Source organism: Perca flavescens, chromosome 11 (genome assembly GCF_004354835.1).
Source record: "Perca flavescens isolate YP-PL-M2 chromosome 11, PFLA_1.0, whole genome shotgun sequence".
NCBI classification, from domain to species: Eukaryota; Metazoa; Chordata; class Actinopteri; order Perciformes; family Percidae; genus Perca; species Perca flavescens.
In genome coordinates, this window is record NC_041341.1 from 15668692 (window position 1) to 15689733 (window position 21042).

The following is a 21042-nucleotide window of genomic DNA, read 5'->3' on the forward strand; positions in this document are numbered from 1 at the left end:
TTGAATTTTGAAAAGACCGTGGATTGATAGATCGATAGCTGCTAGATTGACGGAGCAGGGAGCGTAGGAGATCGAGCACCGTAGAAAATGAGTGGAGCGAGCGATTTCTGCCCTCCCTCCACCTGGTCCCACTCATCTGGAGGCCGTTAATCCCTCCAAACACACGCCAGACGCCCCACGCCTCAGTGCTGGCACAAAGCCCAGCTCGTGCTCTCTCTCTCGCTCTCTCTCTCTGTGTTTTTATCCAGCTCCCTCTGCTTGTTTCTCTCTCTCTCTCTCTCTCTCTCTCTCTCTCTCTCTCTCTCTCTCTCTCTCTCTCTCTCTGTCTGTCTCTGTCTCTCTCTGTCTGTGTGTGTGTGTGTGTGTGTGTGTGTACACAGCAACTGTGTGTGGTTCTTGTTTGATTCCTGGCAGCCCTGCTCTGAACTGAGCCAGCTCAACCCAGCGGAGACAGTCACTCTCCTCCCCCGTGGTACAGCCGCTGGCCCCTGACCATCAGCACCCCCACCCCTCCTTCCACAAAACATTTGCTCTGTTTGTTTCTCTTTTCTCTCTTGACACCGCCCCTCCTCCTCCTCTATTATTTTACTGTGCTCTTTATCCATTTTTCTGCTGTAGTTTTAAAGGGCAATTGTATTTGCCTCCTTGCCTGTCCCAGAGGCTCCAGCTCTTGAATAACAGGCTTCGCTTCTTTCTTCTCTCCATAGATTATTTTGCTGACCTTCAGGGCCGCTCAGATGACGACCCGGGGCTTTATTGGGAATTCTATGGCAGCGGTGTGTGTGGTGAGTACTCTGTGTGTTTGTTTTAGTGCTTACAAAGTCTTTTTACACATCTTCAATGCCATCTAGCTTTGAGTGGTACGTCTTTTATGATAATAGAGATGCTAACTAATAATTTATTCTTTTTTTTTTTGTGTTTGTGTGTGTCAGAGTTGAGCGAGGAGGGCGGTGTCTATGACATCCTGGCCGACCCTCCGGGCCCAGAGGATGAGGATGAGGATGATAAAAGGGAGGTGTTTGAGTTTGAGTTCTCTGACCGCCCTCTGCTGCCTTGCTACAACATCCAGGTGTCCCTCTCCCAGGGGTGAGCTTTTATCTCAAGAGCAAACTCCCATTTAAAAGAAATGTGCCTCTCTGTCTGCCCTCATACCTAAACATTGCTTCCTTTCCTCTCTCAGGCCAAGAAACTGGCTGCTACTGTCCGACGTCCTTCGTCGGCTGCGGATGTCTGGTCGCGGTTTCCGACAGGCTTTCCCCCACATGGAGGTGGTGACAGTGGCAGAGGCAGAGTTTTACCGGCAGGCCTCTCTGTCACAGCTCTTCTCCTGCCCAGAGGAGCTGGAAGGCTTCCATGCCGACAGTAAGGACCTGCTGGACCTGGTGGAAGACAGCGCTGAGCTGGCTGCTCTTCTGGGCTCCACACTGGAGTGTCTTGACGACCGCTGGGACCACCCAGGGGACAAACTGAAGGACAAAATCAAGGCTATTGGGAAGTTGGGCTCATCCTGACCCTTGGAGCCTCTAAACCCGGACCTTGATCCTTTACGACTGCAGTTTGCTTAAGAACCAACCAGGGGTTATGATGATATGCCTTAGCCTGACTCTTAGTTTGCACGCTTCAACCCTGCTCTGGACCAGCACTGTACAGATGGACTGACCTGCTGGCTGATCGGGCTGCTGAAACGTTTCCCTCCATTAACTGAGAATCAATACATTTGTGACTCAATAGACTTAATAATGGTCTTATTTTTATAAATTAATATATGTATAAATAAATAAATATATTATATATATATATAAATATATATATAAAATATCAAGAGATTTTTTTTCTTTTGAATGTTGCTCACGACTCCTCTGAAAGATTTTGTATGGCAACAGAGTGTAGTCGTGATGTCAGCGATTGGATGGAGTGTGTGAGCGCGCAGCACATTGTGCATGTGTGTAGCTGTACAGGATAGTACTGAGTCTGTGCTATTGAATGTGGTATTTGTTTATAGGAAGCACATGATGTCCTGTTTTAGTCTTTTTTTTTTTTTTTTTTTTTTTCCTCAGACTTTAGCGCTCGCTTGAGCCTCAGGCTATTTTGTTGTATCTTTTTTTTTTATGTTAAAATTTTGCTTCCTGTTTAGTCTGTAATTTAACATGCAAAACTACAAAACAGTTTGTATAATAAAGTTTTAAGATAATGTTGATATTTACCCTTCGGCACAGAGCTTGTATATAACAGGGAGGCTACTGCAGTAAAGTAATTTTGGTGTGTTCTTTTTTGTTTTAACTTTGTAATTAAAATATCTCATTTGTATTTATATTTTACAAAAGAAGTTGCTTTAAAATAAATATACAAACTGCAAGATGAAACATGTATTCTGCGCCTCTTTTGTCAATGTTGAATTAAATTGGGCAGTGAGAACTAACGTTTTAACAGCTGCTCTGTCAAATTGAATCTTCTAGGCTAATTATTGTATGTAACTTCTGTATGTTGCAGAGGTGTGAACAACAACACGATCCTACATTGCCATCTCTTGGAATATTTTTGTATTGTTGGTGTCATGCAATGTATTGCTACAGCCGAACAATTCCCCAACTCCCATTTGCTGCCTCTCTATGCTGAAAAGCTTGTGGCTTGCAGTGCCCTCTAGTGTGCAAAAGCTGTAACTGGATGCTGAACTTAATGAGTCTTCAGTGCTCAATCATTTGTGTAGGGCTTGATTTTATTTTTAAATGATACCTATTTAATACTAAATATTTGGCACGATCATTAAAATGTTAAAATATCTAGATTATTATTTAATGACTGACCAAAAGAATACATTTTCTCAAGGTTGGATTAGCAGCAGGGCAAAGTGGGCCTCATGTTCACTTTGTTTCAGTGTTTTGGTCAAGTACAAATTAAGTGTTGCAATTTCCCAAACCAATAATATTTAACCCCTTGAAGTTGGTGATTATTACTGGATCTTTTGGCCCTGTGTCAAAATATAGTTTTAAAAGCATATGTCTAATGAAAGACCAAAACCCAGAATTGATCCAACCAACAAGTTCTGTCTGTGTAACCAAAGTCTGATTTATATTTCATTTCCCTGTGCTATTGACCTCCATTATATCCAAAATAGCATAAACAAATGAGCCATTGCACTGACAAAATCACTTTTTACTCTAGTTTAAGTAAAAATCGTCTGCGTAGGAACAAATAGGTTTTGGTTCGGATAGCCACGTACAGGGTAAGGAATTGGGAATGCATTTTTGGTTTTGTACTTTCATAGGATGAAAAAGATAGACTATCAACAGGTTTATTATTCAAAACCACAAACTAATTTAACACAGGAAAAACGTGGGGCCATGTAATATAGTCAAGTTATAGGAGTGCTGGTTCATATAAAGAGTGTGACTGGGTACATTCACAAAGTACAGAGAGTGGGAGGAACATAAAGATAGGGAGGGGCACAAGACCGGCCCAAGGCCCCTCAGTAGGCTTATCTGACAATGTCTGCATAACATCCTGAATATGCTTTCAGTGTCTATAGATCAACTTTTTCATCTTTGCTCACATGAACATGTTCAATCAAACCTTCAAGATCTGGACTTCAGTGGCCGTAAGGACTGTAGAGAAAAGCACATGACTCTGGGAGGCCCTGCAGAATGCATTAAATGAGTAGCTAATTGTCACCATGACGATATGGCTGAGCTTCAACAAAACTGAAGTAAAGGAGAGCTACACATGTCAGATATCCATAAGTATAATATAACTAAATCCTCAACTGCTCTATCTCTGCAGAGTGGATGCAAAGAGATCCCTAGCATAGTTGAAAACAACTAAGAATGCTTGTTTTAAAGATTTTTTTCAGCTGAAGCTATGTAAGGGTGGGGAATGACATGCAGCAAAGGGCACTAGGGCGGAATTGAACCCTGGGCAGCTGCAGTAAGGACTGAGCCTTTGTACATGGGCCACACACTCGACCAGGTGAGCTATCAGGGCACCCCAATAATTTTTGTTTTATTTAGCAGCAAAGTTCAGAGAGGTTTAGGGAGTGAAGTCGAAGCTGAGTCGGCCCATTTCACATATCCAGGTAAAGGTTATGGAGTGACAAGAGACTGTCACACAGCTAATTGAGCTGCTGAAAATAGTTCAGCCTGGCAGACATTAGTTTCTCAGTCCAAACACAAAAACAATATACTAAGGCAGAAGGTGCAGGAGGGCCACATTTAACCTCAAGAGTGCCTTTTTGACTAACCTCCCTCTTTACTGAACAGCATGCAGGATGTTCAGAACACAAGCCTTTTATAACCAGCTATTATGGTTTTCTAAATGGACATCATATACAGTAGGTGAGGTATTGTGAGGATTACATTTCATGGTCATCATCACCCACTCTATTGTGAAATGTTCTTTTCTCCTATTAAAATGCACCAGAATGCAGAAAGCAAGTAGACCTAAAAATTGTTGTTTGTGTGCAGCTTCATGTGGTTGTTAGTGTATGGTTTATGTAGATTTTTCTGCATTATTAACTTGCTCCAGACAAAACTTTGGTGAATTAATTGATGAGATTTAAAGATTTGTAGTCAATAAATATGTATTATAATATATACTAGTCTATAGCTAGCTTTTTTCTTGTAACTTTTCCTTGTCAAAGTAGCCTACATTTGAACTGCTCCTTGACATCCTATCAGAGGAATACAAATATAAATTTGAGAACCCTGCACAATACCATAGCAAGGGTGGTGGTCTTATAGTACAGTATTTATCTTCTCCTGTGGTTATAATTCATTTGTATGTCTATTGTTAAGTCACAGGTCTTTTCTATCTCATACATTTCTTTTTGGTTTGGATGTTGTATTTTTGCCATAAAATAAGCTTATTTTGTCTGATAAGGATGGTAAATTAAAAATATTTGAGTTAAAGATTCTGATAAAGAATGTTAATGCACTTAACTACTAAGTTACAGAGAAACATAAAAAAATGATAGTACCCTGGATGTGTAGTACTATCCATTTTTATTTTATTGACAGAATGTAATATAGGCTACAAAGATACTGGTAAACAACATTAGCATTAGCATAGATCTAAAATAAATGATGAACATAAAGTGAGAATTCTAAGGACAAATTACATAAAAATTAATAAAACAACAGGAGTACATATATACACAAATAAAATTATATTCAGTCAGAGGAGTTGAAAAAAGTTGTATAGTTTTCAAAAGCTTAATATTTTTGTGTAGTATTATCTGTTTAGAATTAGTTGGTATATTTAGTATTATCCACAGTACGTATTAGTACTGTCAAAGACTAAATATTTTCTAAAGAATCAGTACCAAGGCGTTTATCTGTGGGTGGTACTGTATTGTGACAAATATTCTCCCATCGTGCTTTGTGGTATTGTGACATCAGGTCAGCTGATTTCTGCTGCACCAAGGAGAAAGATGTCGCTGACAAGCTGGCGAAGGATGGAGACTGTTTTCTCCGCGGCGTTTTCCCTTTGCTTCCTTGTCACAACCGGTAAGAAATGTACAACGATGGGTGGTTATGATTCACGGTTTGGGATGTGTTTTTTCTTAAAGAAATATAACATAACCGAATCATTTAACGTTATCCACTCTGTTTGCAAATTACAACCTAGCTTGGAACATCGTTAGCATCGCCGCTTACTGATAAAACCGTATGCTAGGTAACGTCATAATACTGCCTTACGTAAATGAATGGGAATGTGTGAGATAATATTACTATACTTGTAGTATTGGACAATTGGTTCGGCGTGAGCTTTCAACAAGCCGTTAAAAGCTGAATATAATACTGTTAGCTTGTTGATAACACTTAACGCATTAGCAAACTGCTTTTCCCAGGATGGCGAAGGCATGTCCCGCCCTACTCTGCCTCTGATTGGCTTACCCTGAACATTCTTATCCTAACCAATCCCACTTCTCTTGCCTAAACCTAACCAACCCATCTAGAGCAGTGAACGAGTCCCAGCCAATCCGAACGAGAATAGAGTGGGTCATGCCTTCCTAATACCTTAACAATGCTATGGGAAAAAAAGAAATTAGCAAACTGTGAACGCTAGCAGTAAAGATGAGAATATGTAACGTTACTTTCTTGCTGGAACTGTTCACAAATGGTTAGTGGTCATGTAAAAAAAAAAGAAAGAAAATGTACATTTATTTGTTACCTCGGTACTGGTTAGTGGTTACTAATTCACGACAGCCTGTGCTGTCATGTGAGAGGCTGTAAACTGGTAGTTCCTCTTTAACACTAATCATCAGCTCTCTGTCACGAGTTTATGCCTCAATTCACGTCGCTGTAAAGTTAGTGTTTTCTCTACTCTGGCCCGTAAAATCCAGTCAGGCTGTGACTGGTGCTTGCTGTAATGTAAAATTAACATTTTATTCATAACGCTACACTGACATAAGTGACAGCTTCTCATTTAAGAGGGCCCACTTCTATTATTGCAAAACAGCAGACGAGGATAAAGGGGAAGAGCATTATCAGAATCAGGGTTATTGCCAAGCAGGTTTTTACATACAAGGAATTGGCCTTGGTGTTCTGGTGCATAACAATAAACAAAGTAAAAGAAAGTAAAATAAAAAGCAATACTGCCAAAGTCAAGAAACATAAAAATTATTAGAAAAATGACCAATAAAATATGGAACAATACCCAGGCCATGTCATTATAATTAATGGATATCTCTCTGGTAGCTGGAGAGGTGCTAGTTCACCTCCTGGGCACTGCCAAGGTGCTCTTGAGCAAGGCACTGAACCCCCAACTGCTCGTGGTGCCATGGACAGCCCCCTTACTCTGACACCTCTCCATTAGTGCATGTGTAGGTACTGAGCATGTGAGTGTAATTCAGGCCTGTGTTTAATGTGTATAATAATAATAACAACAGAGTGAAAACATTGTAATTTCCCTTGCAGGATTAATGAAGTATAAATTATTATTATTATTATTATTATTACTTTAAACCTTGAATAGCCACAGTTCTGGGAAAATAATAGATATTAACAAAGGTAAGTTTCAGTCGTGAGAATTTTTTAGGGCACTATTTTACACTGAGAAATTGTAAACTTGCAATATTTTTTGCAAGTCTGTTAGGTTGAGAAGTATTTGTACTGTTAGTTAATTCTTAATTTTCCACATGTTTTACTGGGATTGACAGTTTTAATTTTTGTCACAGGTGTACATGGAGACAGTTTAACGGTGCTGCAGTCTCCAGAGTTTGTGTCCTTCCAGAAAGGAGACTGGCCTGTCTCTGGAGAGAAGATCCCTGACCTGGTGGCTTTAACCATGGGCTTTTCTGTTCAAGAGGTGCTTCTTTATTTATTGAATGCTTAACAATTTTAGTACATTCTGCAAATATGCAGCTCCCCTCGGCTTTACCAAGGTTTAAAATACCTTTTTAAGCTTGTTGTTTAGCTCTCCGACCCGCAACTTAACAGTTATGGTTCACTCTCATGGCATCTGTTTTTTATTTTTTATTTTTTTATAGCTAAAGAGTTCTAAAAAGCCCACTGTACACTACTTGCTCAGCACCAAATGGTAGACATACACAGTTAGCAACTAGCTGGTGAACATAGTGGAGCATTTAGAGCAGCTAAAGAGCCAGATATTTCCTTCAGGAGTTAATGGAGACCAAAAACGAAGCTAAAATAGAGTTAATGGTGGACTTACATTTGCCAGGTAGCCAGAAACTACTCCAAATGAATGAATGTTTTTCCGTAACTGTAAAAAAAGCAACTGTTTGCTAACAAGTTCACCATATCAACTTAAAAGATGATGATATTATGTCAATGTTGTTTTGACAACTTGCTTAAGGCGGCCAAAATAAATAGTTATAACAGGTGTAAGCTTATGATTATGCTGGCCTAGCCTTTACAACGTGTGTTCATTTGTACAGGATCTGTCCTGGCCAGGCCTTCAGGCTGGTCCATTGTTCCAGCGTCCCCGTGCTAATGTACTGGTGGTGGTGAGAGGAGTTGATAGCCTGGCCCTGCCTCAGAGTGTGGCCTCCTACCCCTTGGATAATGTGAGTTAGACTGCACTGTGGCATTATAATTATGTTTTGTACATCAAATAGAATATATTACTGAAGTATGCAATGTAATTTGGCTTAGTTAGTCATTGGATCTTGTTCTTCCTTGCAGCCGGTACCTTTCAATTTGGATAGTGTTGCAGAGACAGTACACTCTCTGTTTGCTGAGGACACCCCTGTAGTGCTGCAGCTGGCTCCCAGTGAAGAGGTAATGCAAATATACTGAGACTGAACAGGGCATACTCACCATCTGTGACATCACTCTTAAGAGGCTCATCTGGTTGGTTAAAAAAAGAAAATCTGTTTGTTGTCTCTCTCAGAGGTTGTATATGCTCGGCAAGGCCAATGCTGTGTTTGAGGACCTACCGGTCACCTTGCAGCAGATCCGTGCCCGTCTGTCCCAGGATGGCTCTGTGCTGCAGTCCCTGCCGCTCAACTCCCTCAGCAGAAATGCAGAGGTCAGTTTCAAACAGCAACATCGGACCCACACAAGGCTGTACTGGCTTTTTAGACACAACTACCATTTTCTTTTCTTTTTTATATACTTTTCAAAGACAAACTATCACTACCTGCTACATAGGGTGTTAAAATGCATTTTCTAGTGCAGTTAGCACACAGTATTCACCATATGTTGCTAGTATACTTAATAAAATATATCGCACCATCATACCTAGGATTCCTGGGAGTTCTGGAAATAAAGTGACCAGATTTACCTGATTGTTTTAGTCAACTCGAGTCCTTGAAATGTATCAAGTAGCTAGGGGTGGGAATCCCCACAGGTCTCACGATACGATATCATCACGATATTTATGTCACGATACGATATTATTGCGATTTTAAACATATTGCAATATCCTGCGATATATCGCAATTTATTACCTTTTTTCCAACTTCAAATTATGTTCCCAAAAGGAAACTTTGTCAACATCTGTTTTATCTAAAAAGATAAATTTCTCTTTGTTCATCTCACTTCAATTTTATTGCTACAAAATGAGATTGTCAAGCAGACAAACTGACCAAGACATATATAATAATAGATTGATACTTGGCGTCTGTGTATCAATGCAGTATTGCCATGAAATATATTGCGATACTATGCTGTATCAATTTTTTCCCCCACCCCTACAAGTAGCCCACTGGAAGTCTGTTTTACCTTTCTTACCTCTTTACTGTTTCTGCTTTCTAGGCTGATTTGCTCTTCCTGTCTGAGGTCCAAGTGCTGCATGATATCACAGCTCTGGTAAGTTGTCAGGGTTTGCTGAAATCAGGCTGAAAATGACAAAAAGTTCATGCATTGTGGCTGCAGTGTCTTTGTCTTCTTCCCTTCTTGTAGCTGCAGAGACACAGACATTTGGCAAAGGACCACTCTCCTGACCTGTACTCCTTGGAGTTGTCTGGTCTGGAGGAGCTCAGCAGGCTCTATGGCCAAGACTCTCCCCAGTACCGTGATGCCACTGCCATTCTCGCCTCTGTTCTGCAAAAAGTAAGGAGAAGGTCTTTATAGGCCTTATTTACAGAATCTTATCAGTTTTTTTTTTTTAATTAACTTCTGTATATAGTTAACATTTGTGTCTTTTTTTATTGTAGTTTGGAGAGGATGTATATGGTCTCTATGGCAACAGCGCTGTGGTGGAGGTTGTTACAGTTAAGACCTTTGAGGCTCCTTTGACCAGGAAGTCCCGTTCGATCCTGGAATCCAAACAGATTGTAAGTCTTGTTAACTGTTTGCTGAACTTCATTGAATGACATCAGAAAAAAATATACACTACTTCAGGCGTGTGTTATGATTTTTGTTTTGTTTTTTTTGAAGATTATTTTTTGGGGCTTTTCCCTTTTATTCGATAGTGACAGTGGATAGACGGAAAGGGGGAGAGAAAGAGAGGGGATGACATGCAGCAAAGGGCCACAGGTCTGATTCGAACCCGGGCCGTTGCCAAGGACTCAGCCTACATGGGGCACACGCTCTTACTGGGTGAGCTAGAGGCCACCCCTTAGTTATGATTTGTAACACATTATAAATTAGTTAGCTGAATATTAGAAACAACTCTTCAGGTCCTTGCACACTGAGTCCGAAATTTCCGGACGTTAAAAAAATAAATATAACCTCACGCTGTGTCAATCGTGTTTACACACTGCCTCTGAAAATTTCGTCCGTCATAAAAAAAAAAAGTGTTTTGACAAAGAGAAGATGACCCTATCCAGAAATGCACCACAGAAAGACGCTTGCAGAGTGCAAAGTATCATTTCATAACTCAGTCTCCTGTCAACAGGTCAGATAGTAATATCCAGTAGGATTATGATGGGGAGAATGGAAGAGGGAAATATCAGAACACAGACAGAAAAAGGAGAGCAACAGTGTGGTGATGGAGACAGAGAGAGGGCAGCGCAACACTTTCAGGTAGCCGGGGTGCCAAACGCAACAAGACGCAGGACAGAGAGGACAGGACAGCCAGTGAGGTAACGTTACTGTCAACGGAGTGAAGCAAGGGATGGAATGAGGGAGAAGGAGAGAGAGGCAGAGCGACGGCAGCGTCACATTTTGTATTTTTTTTTTTTGCGAATTTGTTCGCAACAGATTTAATTAATACACATCGGACTCAGTGTGCAAGGTTTCTGTGCGTGACAAATTTTTAGTAAAACGCATACGAAAATTTCAGACTCTGTGTTCAAGGACCGGATGGATTTCAACAGCACCACAAATTACAGCCTGCTAAAGGATGTTCAATCAACACCTCTCTACAACAGATTCAACATAAACTGAACATTATCACCTTAAGACAAGGTTTATTTCAGGACTGTTGTACTACACTGTGTTATGTTCTCTTTCTCCTTTTTTCCCCTGCTATGACAAGTCAAAATGTCTGCTGCAAAAGGAGTCTATTGCACAACTGTAGTCTCCTACTCCGAGAAGCATAATTTAAACTACAATATGGCCTGATCAAGTACAATGCATGTGTCTTGAGTTGTGGTGGTGTTATCAACGGGTGAAATCTGACACTGAACCAAAAATCAAAACCCAAGTCGTTTATATTTACGGTAGGACTGCCGTTAACCCCTTGTGGGAAGTATAGTCCCAGTTTCAGGGGCCTTCCACACGGAAACGTTTTTTTGTGCAAACGCACGTTTTGCATCGTTTGGGCCTACCGTCCAGACGAATCCTGTAAACGCACTGCCTGAAAACGCACTTTTTTGAAACCTGGTCTCAGGGTGAAAAAATTCGAAAACTGCTCTTGTTTGGCTTCGTATGGATGGTGAATACGAATACGACCCCGTATCAATGATGTCATCGCCACACCCCTCGACCTCTTACCGCACTTGTGCTAGTCTAAAAATAAGCTAACGTTATACTTTATTTAGCTATAACAGTTGGCTAAAAACACAAACAACAAAAGAAAAGAGCTGAACTTACGTTATCATTAGCTAGCTTGCTAGCTCGCTCATCATCCTGACAACGACGACGCAAAAACAAAACACGTTTTTTGAGTTTGTAAACATTTCGCTCCACTTTTCTACTTTCTGTCTTCTTTCGTTCGCCAGTTTAATTTAAAAAAAAAAATTTTAGGCGTTTTTTCCCCCCTTCTTGAACACTATTAATATGTCAATGGTGCTAGTGCACGCCGGTCACACGAAGCCAAGCGAGCATTTCCCATCTCCATGGTCAAACCAGCTCACTTCATCTAAATACTTTGTCTCTGCTCCCTGACACTTCCCTCTGCCCTGCCGGTCCTGGATTCTACACAAGATATATTGCTAACGTTATGTAGCCAACGTTAAACATCGCTAAAGTAGCTGACCGCTACAGCTGCGACGTAGCTAACGTTAGCTGCTATGGTTGTTTATAAAGTGGAAGTAGACAACTTAGCAACTAGCTAGCTAATCTGTCGGTTTATCAGCTCCTTGAACAGAATATAGCAACTTTTACCACGGCTTATTGTAGAAAGGCTACCGCCAGAAAACCGTAGATTATCAAAAAGACATAATTTATGGATCATAGACTGCCAATGTTAGCTAGCAGAGCTAATGTTAGCTCTGCTAGCTAGCGGGCTGCAATCATGTCCGATGGCAGACAGAATTGCAAAATAAAAAGCAATCCAACAGCACATTATACAATAATAATATAATAATAAATTGAATTTATATAGCGCTTTTCATGGACTCAAAGTCGCAGACAATGTAAACAAAGACACGTTTTCATGCGGCAGCCTTTATAAAATGAGCAGTGGTGAAAGTTATTATAGTCCACGGATGTATTAAGAGAACGTTATAATCTGGTCGTGTTATGATGGGAAGTGGAAGTGACAATGCTCTTCTTCTCCGTTTTTTGTGAATTTCTGTAGCAGAAACAACGCCGCCTATAGGCCTGGCATACGAAGTAGCGTATTGAGTCATTTACAAATGGTTTCGTTTGGACGCAACTATTCTTGAAACAAATCCAGGGAAGACGGGTAAAAAAAAAAGATGGTTTTGGTACGTGTGGACGTGGCCTCAATCTATGCTTCTTAGTTTTTATGACTTAGCTCTGGAACCAAAGAATGCTTTGATCAGCCACTCTAGTTATAAGGGGTAAGGGGAACAGGGGTGAGTTGGTGGGGGGCGGGTGAGTCCTACAGTTTTTTACAATCACTTTGGCACTAATTTCAGAACCTTGACATCATTTTTCAAAACTCTAGACACAAAACTGACAACCAATGATCAAAATGCACATTTTTCAAAACTAACACTTTTTTTCAATAGCTTGGATACAATACACATAACCCAAATATCATTTGTTCATTTAACAAAGATCACCTGTTCAATAGGACACAACTTAACATCAAAGTACTACTATTTCAAATGGCAATTCACACATTACATTTCAGATGATTGTCTATTAATTTCATTACAATTATCAAACTATCAATTGATACAACTGATCAAAATGATAAGTAACTGGTGTGTGTGTGTGTGTGTGTGTGTGTGTGTGTGTGTGTGTGTGTGTGTGTGTGTGTGTGTGTGTGTGTGTGTGTGTGTGTGTGTGTGTGTGTGTGTGTGTGTGTGTGTGTGTGTGTGTGTGTGTGTGTGTGTGTACACACACACAGGTTGTCGTTGCAAATGATAATTTGTCCTCCATTGACTTACCTGGATAAATAAAGGTTAAAAAAATAAATTTTATATATACACACACTCCTACCACATTGGTCTGTAGTATTCTCTCTACTACTGCAGAGAGAATACTACAGGGATGTATTTACTTGCATGTATCACCTATTTTGTACTACAATGATGATGATTGTAAGAACGATGACACAATGAAACTATCGGTAGCTTGCGTGTGGGTGATCTAAAGTAACGTTTCAATGGTATTTCACAATCAGTTTTTTGAACAAATTATTGTGCAAGTGCAAGATTTCTTTAAAGATATGAATGCACAATGCAATGTTTTGAACATTGGACAGCCTGTGTTAGAAGTGATGATCGTTTTGTTTCTTAGAGTTTTGAAAAATTACATCAAGGTTCTAAAATTAGAAGCAAAGTGATTGTAAAAAACTGTAATAGTTTTGTGAATGGATCTTATTAGATGTTGCTCTCCTTGACATTTATTACCCTATGCATATGCCTTTCTGGATTTTTCATTTTACAGAGTAACCCTGGCAGCCCTTACAACCTGGCCTACAAGTACAACTTCCACTATGCTGTGGTCTTCAACATTGTGCTGTGGCTGATGATCGCTCTGGCCCTTGCCGTCATTGTTGTTGGTTACAACCTGTGGAACATGGACCCAGGATATGACAGCATCATCTACAGGATGACTAACCAGAAGATCAGGATGGACTAAGTCTTGACCATCAACACTCCAGCTGTCCTCTTAGATCCCTCTAGTGAATGTTTGTGTTTTGTGTGAGGTGTTGTTTAGTGAAAAAGGCTTGATGGGAGGAAGGGCGTAATACTGAGTCACCTCTTGTTTACAATGCTGGCAGGATAATGGACAAAAAACATCAACATTACAGTAGTAGTTCTTAAACTTGCCTACGTAAATATATCTTCCACTGAAAAAATTCTGACTCCCTGCCTTCAACCTCAGCTTACATCATTCCTTACAACGTTAATTTCTCACTAACTTAAGTTTCATTTGTTTCCCCTGGTGATTGCAACTATATAACTGTATTTTTTATGGTAAAGAGCTATTGTAATAATATGAAAGGATTCTGGTTCCTGTGTGAAATTGTAGTGCTCGTCTTGCTGTGTGAAACCGTTTTAAGTTAAATGAAATCTGTGTGTATATACTGAAATGCAACTGTTTAAGAAACGGCTGTACTCTTAATTGTGAAAAAGATTTGTGCAGTGTTTATTCCAGGTAGGTTTCACCCTGCTTTCTATTCCAAATGGTAAATACATATTGGATCACATGAATATGTGATCATTCTGTTGGGTTGTTAGGAATGGACAAGGATAAATGAAGCTCTGTAAATTGCAGTAAAATGCCTGACAATAAATGATTACATGGAGCACTCTGAATTGTGCTCACTTAAGGTAGCAGTGTTTTTTTTTCATTAATTGGAGCATTAGCTTTGTTTTAGAAAAAATCCTATTTGTACTGTTTCAAAAATAACTTTTAAAATTTTTTCACAATCTTTGTTTTTGCTTGTAAACCTGTAGTTAGATGTTGTGTTTTAGAAGCAGTTCCACCTAATGCTACGTTTACACGTGGCCGGCTATTTTCATGAACGGACATTTCAACCTCTTTAGGTAGTAGTAGTTAAAACTAGCTCCTCCTCAACCAGCTACAACAGTAAAATGCATTATTCTGCAAAACCAAGTATTTTTTATACTTTGAGTACAGTATGATGATAATGCGCAATGGTGTTTTTTTGCCCCCAATTGCTCCTTCCCGGCAGTGCTGTGATCGCTGCCTTCAAGGCACCTAACGTTAACCCTAACCATAACCAGTGCCTCCCCGTTGGGGGCAAAAAACACCGATAAACGTTGATAATACTTCTGTACTTTTACTTAAGTAGGATTTTTAAGGCAGGACTTTTACTTGTAATGGAGTCATTTTTAAATTGTGGTATTTTAAGTAAAGGGTCTGAGTACTTCTTCCACTGCTGCACTAACATTCCCCCTTTTTCTTTTTTACAATAATTCAGAAAACAAAAAGCTATAAAATGTATAAGACACTGATCTGACAATGGTATATTAACGTGGAGTCCCCTGACTATCCCTGATGTCCATTTAGAGTCCTCTCCTAGATTGCAGTCTTTTTTTTCCACTAATTTGTTTAACTTGATTTTCTTATTTTATTTCTTCTTTTTCTTACTCATATATTCACAATGTTACACTGTTAAAGACTGTTAAAAACACGATTATGTTACTAGTACCAAAGTACATAGAGTTATAGCAGACTTACTGGGGAATTATTAGGAAATGACGGACCTGTTGAATAAAGTGTTACCAATAATTTTAATCTCAATCATCTTTTCTATGGATAAAACTCATGTCCATCACGATAGGTATAGTGTGTAACAGCTCAGCCAATCAGAATGCAAGTCGGGGTTTTAAGTCCCGCCCCTCGTATTATCCACAGTATGTAATGTGCTGTTGCTTAAACGGACGAGGTTATTTTACCTATAGATTTAGATAAACAGGAAACAAGCAACCATGGTCTGACTGCTAATAAAAGGTAGGATTTATTTATCGTTTTTATTGTGTATTAAAACCTTAGTCGACCGCGCCCACGACAAGGAGATACTGGTGTTTAGTATTCCGTCCTGAACGTTAGCATTTGTTAAGAAATAACTAAAAGACGTGTTCGTTCTGATTTCTGGAGGAGGAAGGGGAGGCTGTGGTCGAATTGAAAGTTAAGCAAAATGTTTAATGAAACTGCATGAAAACGACAAGACAAAACACAATCAAACATAAAACATTGCAGCTGACCGTGGACTGATCTCATGCTTCTCTTTGCGGAGTTACAAAAGAACAGTCATGTGACATGACAAACAATACGCTGTAAACAGCGGACTTCAACGTGCTTCCCCTGTCGGGGTCACAGATTGAAGTGCCGACATCACCTCATTTACCGAATTATATTCCTGTGGAATTGTGGGTCTCCGATTAAAGACACACCTCTGATTTTAGGTTTACCCCAGGTCACAGACAAAGGTCGTTTCTCATGGTAGTGCCGATTCTGTCTAATCACGCCTGGCCCTGCAGGGAGTGGCTCCCCAAAACCAGAAACAATAGTTACCTTTCCTGTGGGGACAATGAGTCTTCTTCATATGCTAAATGTCAGACATGACCTGATTAATTCTTTAGAAGCTAGGTTTTAGGTGAGACACTCAAATGCTGTATTAGTGTACTTGATTAAATTTAGCTGCAGGCCCCATTAAACATTGTTTTCAAAACATAAGCCAGGTTTTAACTTTTTAACTTCAACACATTACAGACCGCTATCTATCGCTTTGTTTTCCTAGTATGTTTACGGGCTTTGTCATGTGAACAGATGCAAATATAAGTAGTGGTGGAAAGTAACGAAGTATATTTACCAAAGGTCTTAAGTACATTTTTGAGGTACCTGTAGGCTTACTCTATTTGAGTAATTGTATCTATACTTCACTTAATTTCAGAGGGAAATAGTCTATTATAGCCTGCTTTTTACACCACTAATTTATTCTAAAACCTTAGTTAGGCTACTTGTTACGTTCCATCCTTAAAATTAGCTCCATCTTTACCAGCTGCGTCTTTAAAGTGATAGGCTACACACATAAATGCATCAATAATTACACCGAAATTAGCCCTTTTTTATTAAGTATACTATATTTCGATGCTAATACTCTTGTAGGTAAAATTTTGAATGCATGACTTTTTGTAATTCTACATGTGGTATTGCTACTTTTATATGAACTGAGTAGCCTACTTCCTTCACCTCTGAATATACAGTAGGCCTATGTGAAGACAGGCAATGTGAAAAAACGTGTTCATAAGGATTCTGTAAGGCATATATGCTAGTATCGTATTTACAGTATATCTTTTTCTTCACATTCCAGCTAGTATCTACGTGGTTAGGAGGATTCAGGCTTCCATTGCTGCAGGAGAGCAACTGGAAAAGCCCATCATAACACCATGTAGTGCTGTTGGTAAGACAATGACGGAAAGAACTTGGGAAGAGTTTAAAGACTAGTTGAAAAGAATAAACCCTGTATGAAAAATCTGAAGAATACACAGATAACTGTTATTATGGTATGTTATTATGTACATGTCACTGCGTCACATGGGTTTCTTTTTTTACGTAGCCAAAAAGAGAGCGGGACATGAGTCGATAGGAAACGCCCCAGCGGCTGCATTGAGACCTAACCCTGATGAAGGTGTCAGTGGAGCAGCAGGCCCAGGGACGTCCTCGGAGACAGCTGTGCAGAAATGTGGCTCCTGATGTTAAATATTTTGCTGGACACCGGGACTTTGGTATCCACAATGGAAAAATATAATTTGTTATCTTTGTATTTTTGCATCACAGGACAAAAATACATTATCCTGGATGATTTCATGTAGGCCTATTAGCCTACAGAACCATCTACATTGAATTGGTCAACATTAATTTTGTCAAAACAAAAATTGTACAAACACACCCTTATTGACTAAAATACAGAGAACATTTTTCCACTGTTTTCCAGTGTCCCTGTTGTACTCAGTGGCCAATGTCCAGGTCCCAATGACACATTCACACCTATTTCACAGCAGACATTTTGACTTACCATAGGAAAAAACGGGTGCGACCAATAACAATTTCTCTTTTACATTAAGGTTTCCTGATGAGCTACACACAGTATCATAGGCACCTGACTGTAAGAGAGCCGTTTATGTTATTACCTTTATTTGGTTAGTCAACATGTTCTTGGTGAGAAAGGCCTATATTTATGTACTGCAGTGTTTGAAGGCTAACTCACCAACCTCTCTCCAGGGGCTGAGCAGGCCTGATGTTTCTGCTGCTGTATCAATAAATGAATAATACAAAAAGTTGCTACAGGGTCAATGTTTGCATATTTGCATTAAATAATTGTTATTAGGCTAATGATCAAGAAATGAAAAAACATTTCTCATGACATTTTGACTTGTCATACTAGAAAAGGCACAGCTGTAACTAAATATAGCAGGGATTAGGAACACTTAAATGGAATTCCTCCATCATTAATGTTATTAATTACATTTGTGCCTTTCCTGATATGACTAACACATTCTCTAATTGTACATTTATCCAGTGTGCATTTATGTAGTTGGTATGTTGATTGATTTAAAAGCATGCCATGCAAAAAGGGTTTAAGAAACAAACAAATCTTAGTCGTAAACCATGATGATGAAGTTGGCTCTGCATTTGCCTCCATCTGCAGAATGGCTCGATTCCAGCTTAAAAAATGCCTGTTTCAGCCATTGGGTGGCAGTGTTTATCGCAACATCGAGCCATTCTGCAGATCAGTGCAGTGCAAATCACACAGCTTGTCCACAGCGATCGTGTTCTGCAAACTTTTCTGCCTAGTTACGCTTTCTTTATATATTCATATTTTGTGTATTTAAATGACAGCTCTGCAGATCAGAGTAACTTTCATTTTAAAAAGTCTCAAATTCTCAGGGCCTGTATCCTACCACACTGTGAGGTGTAAGTGTAATCTTTTTTTTCCTTTACATCATTATTTACATTATACTACCTCACATCGGAAAAGTTCTCTCAACAAAGAACATCCAACTGTCAAAACTACTCAATCCATGACCAACACTGACAAAAAAATGTAGACCATAAAACTTGAAAATGACACCCCTTTGCAAACATCCACAGTACAGTTTTAGATTAAAAACCCAGCTAACAACAAATATAACAATTTAGAATTTTGTAAAATATCCAGAATTTGTTTTATAGAATACCTGAAATTCCAGACTTGACCTTGCCCATAGGGGGTCATATATGGTTTCCTGTAAAATGCCTCACCCAATTCTCCCATTGATGGCCCATATGTCCTGATCTACTGTATAATATGTGATAATCCAAATCTTATACATCTCAAATATTAGAGGCCAAAAATTGTTTCCAGTTACATATTTCACCTGATTTACCTACTACACATCCCAGCCTTTCCAATGATGTGCAACATGTCCATATCTACTGTGGAATTTTGGAGAAAAGATTTAACACAAAAATCAAGATTTTGACCATTTTATTGCAACAATTCCTGAATTTGCACTGCCCACTAGGAGCCAAACATGGTTTTCCATTGAATGTGTCACCTGATTTATATACTACAGCTCCTCAACTTTCCAATGATGCCCAACATGTCCATATCTACTGTGGAATTTTGGAGAAAAGATTTAACACAAAAATCAAGATTTTGACCATTTTATTGCAACAATTCCTGAATTTGCACTGCCCACTAGGAGCCAAACATGGTTTTCCATTGAATGTGTCACCTGATTTATATACTACAGCTCCTCAACTTTCCAATGATGCCCAACATGTCCATATCTACTGTGGAATTTTGGAGAAAATCCAGCTCAAAAATCTAGATTTTGACAATTCTATTGCAAAAATTCCTGATTTTGCACTGCCCCCTAATGGCCAAATATGGATTCCCGTTGAACGTGTCACCTAATTCATTAGGGATAGCTTCAGCGCATGATGTAGGGGGTGGATTGTCCTAATGTGGGTCACTGCCTGATATGCGGCACCTAAGCAAATGTACTGGCTTAACATGATCTGGTATGGGTCTTTTCTAGACTTTCCCCCCACTTACATTGCACTGTTCCCACCTATTTTGGCCTACCATCAAATGCTTGACCTCTTTAGAAAGCTGAGACCCTGTTGTTTTTATTAGGAAACATTCAAAATGAATGTGTGATGTACTAGCACAGAGTTACAGAGGCTAGAATATTGTTTATTATTTCTAATGGGTTACAAACATCTTTGAACTGATCACATTACAGCCCTCTAAGTCACTTGAGAAACACAACTAAGGTTTCCTAAGAAAATACAGGGTCTCAGCTTTCTAAAGAGGTTAAGCATTTGATGGTAGGCCATTTGATGGTGTGGAGGGGGGGAGGTCTAGAAAGGCCCATACCAGATCATGTTAAGCCAGTACATTTGCTTAGGTGGGGCATATCAGGCAGTGACCCACATTAGGACAATCCACCCCCTACATCATGCACTGAAGATATTCCTAATGAATCAGGTGACACATTCAATAGGAAACTATATTTGGCCATTAGGGGGCAGTGCAAAATCAGCAATTGTTGCAATTGAATTGTCAAAATGTTGTGGCCATGTTGGCTCAGTGGGTAGAGCAGGCGACCAAATACTGATAGATTTATGCCTCAACGCAGAGGTCCTCTCCCCTTTCTCACCTAGCTGTCTTGTCAAATTAAAGGCAGAAAAGCCCCAAAAAATAATCTTAAATAAAGAATTGTCAAAATGTTGATTTTTGAGCTGGATTTCCTCAAAAATTCCACAGTAGATATGGACATGTTGGGCATCATCGGAAAGGTAAGGAGCTGTAGTATGTGAATCAGTTGACACATTCAATGATGATCACATCAGTTCAGTGATTTATTTCATTTTTTAAATGATTTATTAATTTTTTCCACTATTCCCTACACTATGTCAATGGGAATCAGATGAATGTTGGTATCCAACATGGAGTCCACGAAACACGTGACCACCTCGGAACCGATCCAACCCGGTCTCACGGCAGTTCGTGTAACTGTCCACGTTATTCTTAATCTATTGATACGTGTTCATGGAGACGTTTTTCTTGTTTTTTACGTGTAAATGTCACATTATTTTTTACGTGTAAATGTCACATTATTTTCTCGGGGAAAGGACGCCGGGAGGCGGCCAAAAAGGTCGCTCCATAAGCCGGGAGGCGCCCACGAGGCGGACCGCTGGGGACCCGCTGGATGAGGCGGCCGGGAGGAGGAGCCCGCTAGACGCTGGGGACGCCCCACAATAACGGGATGGCGGAGGTTGGGTTTAGGAAAAAACTTACGGGGAAAGGGCGCCTTAA

At 39.7% G+C, this 21042-nt stretch overlaps 2 protein-coding genes and 1 long non-coding RNA gene across 9 annotated transcripts in view; all 3 read left to right on the forward strand.

The window, feature by feature from the left end:
* Positions 1-2324, forward strand: part of bcor (BCL6 corepressor) — a 36729-nt gene extending 34405 nt beyond the window's left edge. For all 7 annotated transcript variants that reach the window (XM_028591131.1, XM_028591130.1, XM_028591132.1 and 4 more), the window contains 3 exons: positions 708-785; positions 933-1086; positions 1181-2324. In XM_028591131.1, coding sequence (XP_028446932.1) covers positions 708-785; positions 933-1086; positions 1181-1511 — 563 coding nt within the window. In that variant the 3' untranslated portion in view covers positions 1512-2324. The remainder of the gene's footprint in view (positions 1-707; positions 786-932; positions 1087-1180) is intronic.
* Positions 2325-5357: 3033 nt separating this feature from the next.
* On the forward strand, positions 5358-14539 carry atp6ap2 (ATPase H+ transporting accessory protein 2). Its single transcript, XM_028592105.1, has 9 exons — positions 5358-5498; positions 7172-7302; positions 7892-8020; positions 8139-8234; positions 8347-8484; positions 9213-9266; positions 9360-9509; positions 9614-9733; positions 13647-14539. Exons 1-9 carry the CDS (start codon positions 5423-5425, stop codon positions 13839-13841), a joined length of 1089 nt encoding a protein of 362 aa, XP_028447906.1. The 5' UTR covers positions 5358-5422; the 3' UTR covers positions 13842-14539.
* A 1005-nt stretch (positions 14540-15544) lies between these two features.
* On the forward strand, positions 15545-18016 carry LOC114564445 (uncharacterized). The gene is made up of 3 exons (XR_003693745.1): positions 15545-15683; positions 17047-17136; positions 17293-18016. It is a non-coding gene; the product is annotated as an uncharacterized LOC114564445 (long non-coding RNA).
* Positions 18017-21042: the final 3026 nt, after the last annotated feature.

Bases quoted from the DNA above. Each gene is read 5' to 3' on its own strand.
- atp6ap2 (XM_028592105.1), top strand. From the start codon at position 5,423: ATGTCGCTGACAAGCTGGCGAAGGATGGAGACTGTTTTCTCCGCGGCG. The intron at 5,499-7,171 runs GTAAGAAATGTA...TTTTTGTCACAG, and splicing joins TTGCTTCCTTGTCACAACCG to GTGTACATGGAGACAGTTTA. The intron at 8,235-8,346 runs GTAATGCAAATA...TGTCTCTCTCAG, and splicing joins AGCTGGCTCCCAGTGAAGAG to AGGTTGTATATGCTCGGCAA.